This window comes from Camponotus floridanus, unplaced genomic scaffold (assembly GCF_003227725.1).
Source record: "Camponotus floridanus strain SB8 unplaced genomic scaffold, Cflo_v7.5 scaffold2, whole genome shotgun sequence".
NCBI classification, from domain to species: Eukaryota; Metazoa; Arthropoda; class Insecta; order Hymenoptera; family Formicidae; genus Camponotus; species Camponotus floridanus.
The window spans coordinates 6,871,066-6,883,162 of record NW_020229325.1 but is presented as its reverse complement, the minus strand read 5'-3'; the positions used below and the strand labels follow the sequence as shown (position 1 = coordinate 6,883,162).

At 28.2% G+C, this 12,097-nt stretch overlaps 3 protein-coding genes across 3 annotated transcripts; all 3 read right to left on the bottom strand.

Moving 5' to 3' along the window:
- Positions 1 to 549: 549 nt before the first annotated feature.
- On the bottom strand, positions 550 to 2,419 carry LOC105257799 (cytochrome P450 9e2). The gene has a single exon (XM_011268666.3). It carries the CDS (start codon positions 2,214 to 2,216, stop codon positions 675 to 677), a length of 1,542 nt encoding a protein of 513 aa, XP_011266968.2. The 5' UTR covers positions 2,217 to 2,419; the 3' UTR covers positions 550 to 674.
- Positions 2,420 to 4,754: 2,335 nt separating this feature from the next.
- On the bottom strand, positions 4,755 to 6,708 carry LOC105257798 (cytochrome P450 9e2-like). Its single transcript, XM_025408116.1, has one exon. The coding sequence runs from the start codon at positions 6,672 to 6,674 to the stop codon at positions 4,989 to 4,991; it is 1,686 nt and encodes a 561-aa protein (XP_025263901.1). The 5' UTR covers positions 6,675 to 6,708; the 3' UTR covers positions 4,755 to 4,988.
- Positions 6,709 to 8,542: 1,834 nt separating this feature from the next.
- Positions 8,543 to 10,556, bottom strand: LOC105257795 (cytochrome P450 9e2-like). The gene has a single exon (XM_025408121.1). The coding sequence runs from the start codon at positions 10,325 to 10,327 to the stop codon at positions 8,762 to 8,764; it is 1,566 nt and encodes a 521-aa protein (XP_025263906.1). The 5' UTR covers positions 10,328 to 10,556; the 3' UTR covers positions 8,543 to 8,761.
- Positions 10,557 to 12,097: the final 1,541 nt, after the last annotated feature.

Here is a 12,097-nt window from a genome sequence, read left to right as displayed (position 1 = left end):
CATAAACATTCAGCTAACTCAATTCACAATCAAATGAGGAATATATCGCTATACATATGTTAACAAAATTATGAAATATATAGATATTTTTATAAAAAAGATGCTAATACTATAAGTAATTATAAATTTTTAACGATAAGTTTCGTAACAAATTTTAAATTGAATTTTTTGGCAAACAGTTGTCTGAGCTATTAAATACATTAATATATGCAAAAATCGCGAAACTTTTAAATCTCTATTATAAAAATCCAGTTGGCTCAATCGAAAAATTCGATAATACAAGATACTTAACAATAGTATATTATATATATATATATATATATATATATATAACGTTTAAAAATATAATGAATATTTAATATCAAACTAAGCAATTAATGATGACAAACTAAGTAATTATTAATTCTCTGTTTATTCAAACAGACGTTTCTACAATTATTTATGATAAAAATTATAAAAAAAGAAAATCGATTCTTTATGAATTCTTACAATATATATATATATATATATATATATATATATATATATATATAACATGTAATAGCGCCAATTTAAACAAGTTATATTGTCATGATGATTGTGTTAAGATTATAAGAACGTTATTTTTATCATCACGTATATCATTGTTCAGTAGAAAAAGATTTTCTGTTATTTTTATTTAAAATATGTATTTTCTAAGAATTAGTATCTCCGTTAAACAGCATAGATCCCATCACAGGATGTATATCGCTTCTACGCTGAACATTCAACCAGAATCCACCTTCCGGCATTATTGTCAAACTTTTTTTATTGAATTTCAATGGCAATATAGTTTTCGCGCATGGTTTCAGTTCACAACATGCTAATAGATGAAACAATAAGATTTTAATCTCTAACATGGCAAATCTGTTGGCTATACACATTCTCGGTCCTAATCCAAATGGCATATAATACGATGAGTTATGATACGTTTTGTTGTCTAAAAATCTTTCCGGACGAAATTTTTCTGGATCATCGTAATATTTTTTATCTCGATGAATGCTAAAAACCGGAATCCAAAAATTCATTCCCTTCTTCATAATGAAAGATTTCTTGTCTGGTAATGCAGGTGGCAATTCATAATCTTTGTTGCATAGCCTTTCTATCGGAACTGGTGGATATAACCTGAGAACTTCATTTATCACCAAATCTAAATATTCGAGCCCGTTAATAGTTTCATATGTCACTTTCCCGTTGGACTCCTCGAGAACCTTGTCTATCTCCTGCTGCAATTTGATTTGAATATCTATATTAACAGCAAGTTCATGAGCTGCAAAGCACATCGTGGTTGAGCTAGTATCGAAACCACCGAGAAAAAAGACGTACGCTTGCGCGATCATGTCATCGACATCAAGCTCTCTTCGACCTTCTTTGCCTCTAATATCCATCATCAATTGAATCATATCCGGACGTGTAATATTCTCGGCATCACGAGTAGCAATAGTAGTCTTTATAATGTCTTTAAAAAAATCCGACACGTGTTTATCTATAAGTTTTACATTGAGAATACGCCCGAGTGTCGGAAACATTCTAAGAAAAAAAACTTTAATAGGACGTGTTCCAAAGAAACTAGTCGCTTCCTTGCCGTAAGCAAAGAACTTATTTGTCGGATCCTTCATAGAATTGATTTTGATTCCAAAAGCACATGTGGCAATAATATCATTTGTGTATTTAGTGAAAACGTCTTTCATATCTATATCCGCTGATATAGGTGTTGATAGATAACTAGCAAAGTCTACTGCGCATTCCGACATCAAGGTAAACATCATTTTCATCTTGCTGGATGTAAAAGAGGGACTTAATAGTGTTCGCACGTCACGCCACTTTTGTCCACGAAGAGAAAACAAATTGTTTGTAAGCAAAGGTTCGTTCAAATCGTCAAATCCGAAACGATCGGGAAATGCTTCGAAATTCTTCACCAGGACGGATTTAATGATTTCCGGATCACGAAATACGAAAGTTGGCGTTCCCATGAAGTAGAATCCAATATATTTTGCATCCGAATTGGAAGTGTATAGCTTGTGGATAAAATCGGTCAATGATATTCGACGAAATATAACTGATGTCATGTTGCCCAGTATTGGAACAGGCGGTACGTGAATGATACCGTGTCTTTCTAAATAATTATAATTTCTAAACAGATAATGGATGCCAAGTGCACCAATCACGATTGATAACAATATCAACCAGTATTCCATGGCACACGGATGTTATCTCAAATTTTCGTTGGAATCTGTTTGCAAAACGTCTGGCAAAATTTGATTTAACACACTAGCGATATTGCTAGCACGAACCGTTGCGGGCAACTGTTCGTAAGGCTGTTTCGTATCTCGTTATGTATCAAGATTTTTCTGTTCAAAGGTTATAAGAGTTAACATATGTAAAACTGATACTTATTATTACTGACGTATTATTACTGACTGAAACATTGATATCTTATAAGTAAATAAACTTCAAGTTTTTCTTTACTCATTAGTTATATTTATGTAATATATATAATAATTATTACGTAATAAATATTATGATATGTATTATGTAATATATGTATAATTAATATAATGCCCAGAGTTGTAATTACGTGTTGTAATATTTTTGATATAAAATTACATATTTTTTTGTATAAAAAAAAATTTACTTATATGTAAGTAGCCATATTTAATTGGCAATATATAAAAATAATATACTTTGTAATTAAAATGCTGTTTGTGTTATTATCAAGTTATTTTTAAATATAAAAAACTTCATTTAAAAATATTGCGTGTGCGACTTATTTGTAGCATTCGATAAAATTCAATAAAAAATAATGACGAATGACAAGAAAAATAAATGTTGTATAAAGTATCTTGTTTTGACATTATTTTACGAGTTATTTTATAGATATATTTTAAGAAAATAATTTAATGGAAGGAATCGGAGAGTTACAAATATTGGGGATATTCCAGTTAAATTTAAAAAATAAAAGAAATTATACAGTTTAGTTGAATATTTAAAACAATGTATAAACTAAAAAGATTTTGTATAGAACATCGTGATGCGCACATTTTGTTATTTTACTGATTTATATTTTTAACTACGTTTGTTTGTAAAATTCATTCCTTATCATTGTTTTTTTTAAATATTGTTTTTTACTAATCAATAACGATATCATGAAGTTTGCTATTTTGTACAACTATAAATTATTTACTGATCTGACAAAATTATAAAATAAACTCAATTTTATTTATTATATAAAAAAAGTTTGCTTTCTTATCTTTTATAACTCTCATTTATCAATATTGAAATGACAAATCATGAATAATAATTATGCAATTTTGCAGAACCGTTCGTAATCTAAAACCGTTCGTAAATCTAATGAAATTTACGTAATTGTTATATTGAAGGATAAGTCAATCAATTATTTGATATTATATGTACAGTATATTAATAAAATTATATCACGTAGCTATTTTACATAAAAAATAATATTTGTATAAAAAGATTACTATAATTATGTCTTTTTAATAGTAGATTCTTTGATATATTTTGAATTAATATTTTTCAGCAAAGAGAGTTGTAAAATTTATAATGTTTAATATAATATATTTATGAAACATAAATTTCCTATTTTCCTTTCAGTTGTCTACGTTTATTACACAAATAAAATGAAATATATGTTTAATTATTAAAGATATTACAATGTGAAAACTAATATGCAAATTCAAAAAGATATATGATTATTAATATATTTGAAATCTTTCTCTTATCAAATTAGTTAAAAAATTGAATTGATTGATGTTATCAGTATAATATTTTATTATGCATATTATATATATGTTTACTAATAAATGTACATATAATATTTATTTTATATATCAGTATTTCTTGATTCATATTATTAGCGTTACTATTTCACAATATATCGTTGCGATTGCATCATGCCCATGTTATCAATTTATTCTTTGATTCTCTTGACAATATAATCATTTTGGCCTTGATTCCTATTATACTGCAGAGATAAATGATATCATTCTGACAATCATTCAAATACACAATATCTTAACAGTATACTCTTTGCAAGTTAAGACTAATGACTTTTATAACTTTACAATTTGTATATTTCTTATATTTCTATATTTGTTAATAATATTTTTTATTTATTATCCTAATACCTCTTAAAGTTTCAATAAACATATATAATAATTATTTCTTTCATATTCCATTATGTTTCTTATATTTATTACTTATTTATTACTTATAAATAATTATTTTATTTGGATGTAGAGAACGTAAGAGAGAAAAAAAGAGAGAGAGAGAGAGGGAAGAAAAAGAGAGAAAGGAGGGTTACGAATTACAGATTATAAATTATGTATATATAATAATACATTTAAATCTTATTATTAATTACTATATATATATATATATATATATATATATATATATATTAATACTCTTTTTAATATTCTTTTTAATTGAAAATAATATCTTTTATTATTTGACGTTGTTAAACTTTTTATATTCAATTTGGATATAAGAGTATAAATATAATTTATTATACTAATATATAAAAATTTCTACATTTTCGTAAAAAATAATTTAAAGCTGAATTTTATTATGTCAAATTATTTTTTAGTCGCTATTATTAAAAAATATAAATGATCACAAAATTCAGTAACAATTTTCTTTAAACTTTATTGTTAAAAATCAAATAAAAGATAAAATTATAAATAAAAATAAGTAAAAAATTAATATTTTATTGCTTGTATGATTAATATTCTATAAGTTTCATTGTTTTGATGATTATACAAAGAAAAGTAATATCTTATATTATTTTGCGTCGTTACTTTAGAATAAGACTATTTTATACAATTTATACAAACATCTCCACTACAAATACATATATACGTATATTTTTCTCCAGTATTATTTCTCATTGAAATAGAATTGCATTGGGTTTATATTTACAAAAGTATTTTATCGACATTCGTACAAATTTAAATATGACCATTGGCTGCATTACCATTAATGTTTGTAGATATATTAATATGAGCATCTCTTCTCAACTGAATCTTTAGCCAGAACCCTCCCTCCGCTAACATGGTAAAACTTGTTTTGCTCAATCGTAAGGGATGGCAAGTCTTTGCGCACAGTTTTAATTCGCAACGAGCTAATAAATGAAATATCACGACTTTGGTCTCCAATAATGCAAATCTATTACCTATGCACATTCTCGGGCCGATTCCGAATGGTAAATATGCATTAATATTTAACCTTTTCTTATTTTCATCCAGAAAACGTTCGGGATAGAACTCATCCGGTCTTTCGAAATATTTGGGATCCCGATGAATACCATATATAGGTAACCAAACGTACATTCCTTTCTTCACAACGAAGGGCTTATCTCCGGGAAGTGCTGGCGGTAGCTCAAAATCTTGTACACATAATCTATCTATAGCCACTGCCACAGACCACATCCTAAGAGTCTCATTAATCACAGCATCCAAATATTGCATTCCGTTCAAAGCTTCATAAGTTAATTCTCCGTTCGTTTTCTTTAAAACCTCGTCTATCTCGTCGCGCAATTTTGTCTGAACGCTTGGATTAACGGCAATTTCGTGAGCAGCAAAGCACATCAAGGTAGAAACGGTATCGAAACCACCAAAAAAGAAGATGAACGCTTGCGAAGTCATATCTTCGATCGTCAGTTCTTTTCCGGGTCCTCTTTTCCCTCTACTTTCCATCATGAGTTGCAGCATATCTGGACGTATGATATTCTGCTTGTCTCTGGTATCTATGGTGTTCCTCACGAGATCCTTGAAAAATTTACCTACACGATCATCAACGAATTTAATACCCAACATTTTGGTGATACGAGGCATACTTCTGACGAAATAAAACTTTATAGTGCGTAGAGTGTTAAAAGTAGTGGCATCTTTTCCGTAAACGTAAAATTCATTGGTAGGATTTCTCATAGAATCAACGCCAATCCCGAAGGCGCAGGTTGCGATTACGTCATTCGTGTACCTGGTGAAGCAGTCTTTCATTTCCATAACACTTTTGTCAGAAGGTAACTTGGCAAGGAACTCGGTAAAATTGGCAGCACAGTCAGACATTAGCTTAAACATAGCTTTCATTTTACTAGATGTAAAAGCGGGACTTAGTAGAGTTCTGACATCTCGCCATTTATCACCACGAAGCGAAAATAAATTCTTGCCAAATAGAGGATCATTAACTTCGTCGATGAAAGCGCGATGATCAGGAAACGACTCAAAATTTTTAACGCCGATCGACTTGATAAGATCCGGATCGCGAATCATCACTATTGGATTCATGCTGTCGAAGAAACCGACATATTTGGCATCTGAATTCAGATTGTAAATTTTTTTAATAACTTCGGCCCTCGATAACTGGCGGAGAACCGTTGGCGCGATGTTGCCCAGGACAGGCCACGGTGTTAAGTGAATAATCCCATGTTTTTTGAAGAAATTTAAATCCTTAAAACAGTAATAATAGACAGCGATGGTGCCTGCTAAAATCGACAATAGTATCCAAGTGTCCATAATGACGAGATGTTGTGAAGAATCACAATTGTAGATACGACGATTGTATCTACGACGTCGTTGAATTACAACTGCTGTAGTTACTAAAGGTCCTCTCTTTATATACTGAAACCTCTCCATACTAACTGAAACCCCTCTTTATATACTGCATCCAAATCAGATAACGTATCACAGCTTTGATTCTAATTTAAAGTGAACATAAGAAAAAAAGTTGATAGACGATATAATTTATCGATAATTCAATTACTAATCACATAGAAAGCGCAATAGTGAGGTTTTCTTCTTCTTATTTTTTTCTTATTATTTTTTTATATCTAGTGATAATTGTGATAAAACAATGGAAAGAAAAAAACAATGCGTAACCAGTATGTAACGGTGCGAAAACTCGAAAAACTTTAATGGACGTAGTTTGTCAAAGTGCTTATGACTTGCACAATCTATTAAGCGATTGAACATTGAATCATAACTAATTGTAAGTCTACACAATAGAATAAAAGAAATTTTAGAAAAGTTGTTTTTACAGTATTATTGTTAGAATTTTTATTTTGTTATACATATATAAAGAAAAATATAATACGAATAATTATAAAAAATTGTTTAATATTTAAAGTTACTTGTATAAATTTTTCAGAAGTATCACAAAATTTCACGTGTTCTTCTATGCTTATTGACTAAATGTCCATTTCTTTGTTAAAATGTTAATATAAAGCTATGTGAAAGATTTTAAATAACTTCCTTTATCGACTCAGTTGTCAAGTTAATGCTAATATTATAAGCATATCTCGTATTATGATTTTTTATATTTTTTCTCTATCTCTCTCCTTCCCCCCCACTTCTCTCTTTATCCATCTGCTCTAAACAGTCAAAATTAAATTGTCTATTATTGTCAATAATATTTTTGTCTTATTATATTATATATTATTAATAAACAAATGTACTCATACTGTTACAGCTTTTTATTTTTACTATTCAAATAATGCGGATTATTTCGTAATAATCTATTTTGTAAATACTTATAGCCATTTTGCGTTCCATTGTAACTATTCAATGTAACCATTTTAACCTTGGTTTCAATTATACTGTAGAGTTGAACTTACATCATTTTAACAATCATCTAATTTATTCAATGATTTAATGACTTGCACTCTTCATAAGTTGAGAACAAAAGTAACTTTTATACATTTATTTTAGTTTTAGAATATATTAGAATATACAATTTAATTTGTTCATTTTATATTTCTTGATAATATTTTATTTTTTAATATCTTAAAGTTTCGATAAATGTATGAATATAGAAAACAATTATTATTTCATGTATCTAATTACTTTCACATTTCTATTATATAAATAATTATCTTATGTAAACATAAAGAGAGAGAGCGAGAGAGAGAGAGAGAGAGAGAAAGAGAGAGAGAGAGAGAGAAATGAGAGAGACAAGAGAAGGAGAAAATAAAGTTACAGAATATTTGCTATATTATATAACAAAAATCATATATGTATGTATATATTTTAATAAATACATAAATATTTAATAAATATATAATAATAATATACTTTTTTCCTAGTGGATAATATTCTATATTTTGTGTTACAAAAACTATATACACATAATTTCAATTTAAGTATATAAATATATTTAATATTATTTTTACATATCTATCATTGTACTTCCAGATAATATGTTTTTTATAGATTTTAATATAATCCTCCTTTTGGTTAAATATATAAAAATTTTGTTCTTATATAAATTTTCTATTGCAACATAAGATATATTTAATATATAATAACTTTATCGTATTTATACATAAGAGTAAATACATATTTAAGAAATAATTTGAAAAAGAATTTAATCAAATTATTTCAAATTAATTGAAATTATTATTTCTTTTGGTTAATTATTATTATTATTATCATCGCATATTATTATTCAAAAATATAGACAATCATAGATTAGAAAACAGTATTGATTACCCTCATACAAACTCTAATAATAAAAATCAAATAAAAGATCAAATTATAAGTAAGTATTATCCTACTACAGCTATCTTGATGATCACAAAGAAGAGCATTATTTAAAATAAAATTATTTGACAAGCATATTTATGTTACATATATCAATGTCTCAAACTTTATTTCTCTTAGCCAATTGTAAGTAAATACAAATCGGATTTTTATTTACAAATGCATATTTTATCGACATTCACGGATTAAGCATGGCTATTAGTCGTAGCATCATTAACGTTTCTGAATACATTAGCATGAGCATCGCTTCTCGGTTTAATTTGTAGCCAAAATCCCTCTTTTGCCTGCATGGCGAAGCTTCCTCTGTTCAATTGTAAAGGATGGGAAGTCTTTCCGCACAGTTTCAATTCGCAACGAGCCAATAAATAGAACATCACGACTTTGGTCTCCAATAATGCAAATCTATTACCTATGCACATTCTCGGGCCGATTCCGAATGGTAAATATGCGTCAATATTTAACTTTTTCTTATTCTCGTCCAGAAAACGTTCGGGATAGAACTCATTCGGTTTTTCGAAATATTTGGAGTCCCGATGAAGACCATAAACAGGAAACCAAACGACGGATCCTTTTTTCACGACAAAGGGTTTATCTCCAGGAAGCGCTGGCGGTAATTCGAAATCTCGCACACATAATCTATCCTGAAAAACCACCACAGGCCATAATCTAAGAGCTTCATTAATGACAGCATCCAGATATTGCATTCCGTTCAAAGCTTCATAAGTTAATTCTCCGTTCGTTTTCTTTAAAACCTCGTCTACCTCGTCGCGCAATTTTGTCTGAACGCTTGGATTAACGGCAATTTCGTGAGCAGCAAAGCACATTAAGGTAGAAACGGTATCGAAACCTCCAAAAAAGAAGATGAATGCTTGCGAAGTCATATCTTCGATCGTCAGTTCTTTTCCGGGTCCCCTTTTTCCTCTACTTTCCATCATCAATTGCAGCATATCTGGCCGTACGATATTCTGCTTGTCTCTGGTGTCTATAGTGTTCCTCATGAGATCCTTGAAAAAGTATCTTATACGATTGCTAACAAAAGTAATACCTAATATTTTGGTGATAATAGGCATACTTCTCATGAAATATATCTTTATGGTGCGCAGAGTGGTAAAAGTCGTAGCATCTTTTCCATAAACATAAAATTCGTTTGTAGGATTTCTCATAGAATCAACACTAATCCCGAAGGCACATGTTGCAATTACATCATTTGTATATCTAGTGAAGCAATCTTTCATTTCTATAACATGTTTGTCAGAAGGCAACTTGGAAAGGAACTCAGTAAAGTTGGCAGCACAATCAGACATTAGCTTAAACATAGTTTTCATTTTACTGGATGTAAAAGCGGGACTTAGCAGAGTTCTCGCATCTCGCCATTTATCACCACGAATCGAAAATAAATTCTTGCCAAGTAGAGGCTCAGCATACTCATCGATAAAAACGCGGTGATCAGGAAACGATTCGAAGTTCTTAACGCCGACAGATTTGATAAGATCTGGATCGCGAATCACCACTACTGGACTCATACTGTCGAAAAAACCGACATACTTGGCGTCTTGATTCAGATTGTAGACTTTTTGAATGATGTCGGCAATTGATAGTTGGCGAAGAAAAATTGGTCCCATGTTGCCCACGATTGGCCATGGTGATATGTGAAGAATACCATGTTTTTTGAAGAAATTTAAATCTTTAAAAAAGTAGTAATAAACGGCAATGGTGCCAGCTAATATGGATAACAGTATTAAAGTATCCATGATGGAGAATTTTAAAGAATGACAATTATCTTGATATGTCGTTGAATCACGCGCACAGATAACTATTGGAGCTATTAGCGGTTCCTCACTTTATATACTGATACAACCCAATTGATAACGTATATTAGATAACATATCGAAGCTTCGATTCTAGTGAAAATTGAATGCGAAAAAGAGAATTGATGAACGATAGAATTTAATTATTAATCACAAACACAAAGAAATAAAATTTATAACAATAGTATTATATAAATGACTATTTGGAAAATTTTTTTGTCCTGCTGCGTAATCATCATTCGGTATTGTCCAAGGTGATTGCGCAATATATTGCAAAAGTAATAGTAAACACTTCGAAAAAGCATTGCTACACAGTTTTAATTGATGTGATTTTCGAAGTGTTTATTATTCTTGCAATATATTGCACAATCGCGCCTTGAACAATATCAAATAATGATTACGCAACGGGATAAAAGAATTTTTTTAAATAGTTATTTATACGATACTATTGTTGTACTATTGTTGTAACTTTTATTTCATTGTCATGCAGAAATAAAAACATAACGAAAAATTATGAAAATTAATATTAATTATATAATTGTTTAATATATAAAGTCAGTTGCAAATTTTCCACATGTATTGCGATTTCCACTGTTCTTCTATATTTATTGATTAAATATCACATCTTTGTTAAAATATTGTAATAAAGCATCTAAATATATCTTAAATGATTTTCTTTATCAACTCGGCTGTCAAATACTTGATATTAAAATTGTAAGGATATATCATTTTATCACTTTTATTCTCTTTCTTCTTGTCTGTCTGTTTTCTCAAAATAACAGAAAAATTGAATTGCTAAATGTATTAGTAATTTTTCTGTTATTACATTATAATATATATGTTACACTAGTAAACGTATATACTTATTCTTATTAGTATTTTAATTTAGCTATTAGGATATTATCACGATGATTTCACTATATATTAATTTGTAAATTGTCTTGTGCAATCTTGTGTAACTTTGTTATTTGCTTAACTGTGTTATTTTGTCTACTGTGTAATCTTCCTATTATCATTCAATGTAAATATTTTGATAATATTTTATTTTTTAATGTGTCTTAAAAGTTTAATAAATGTATGAATATAGAAAAAAAAGATTATTATCTCATATCTTCTTACTTTTTCATTATTTATCATTCCTATTATTTATGAATAATTATTTTATGTAAATATATAGAGAGTACGAGAGAGAGAGAGGAGAAAGCTACAGAGTACTGTACAGAGTATGTACTGTTTTTTATACAACAAAATTTTCATGTATATTTCAATAAATTACTATACATGTATATATGATAACACATACATTTTACTTTGTTGGCGAATAATATTCTATATCTTGTATATACTGCTAAATTTACTGCATAATTTATTTAAGTATATAAACATTTAATATGATTTGTATATACCATTGTATTTATGAATAGTATGGGTTTTTTCATGTATTTTAATATAATTCTCTTTTAAATATAAATATAAAAATCTTTTATAATTATAAATATTACTCTTTTAAATATAAAAAATATATTTTATTGTTATATAAAACTCCTTATATATATCATATCGCAATAATAATAATATAATTTTATCTTAAATACAATTTAATATAATTTAATATAATAATTTATAATATATTAATTTAATATAATTTTATATACAATTTAATATAATTTTATCTTAAATACAATTATCTATAAATATAATTTTATCGCATTT

What these genes read in the sequence shown, in the direction of transcription:
- LOC105257798 (XM_025408116.1), bottom strand. Translation starts at nt 6,674, where the DNA reads ATGGAGAGGTTTCAGTATATAAAGAGAGGACCTTTAGTAACTACAGCA.
- LOC105257795 (XM_025408121.1), bottom strand. Translation starts at nt 10,327, where the DNA reads ATGGATACTTTAATACTGTTATCCATATTAGCTGGCACCATTGCCGTT.
- LOC105257799 (XM_011268666.3), bottom strand. Translation starts at nt 2,216, where the DNA reads ATGGAATACTGGTTGATATTGTTATCAATCGTGATTGGTGCACTTGGC.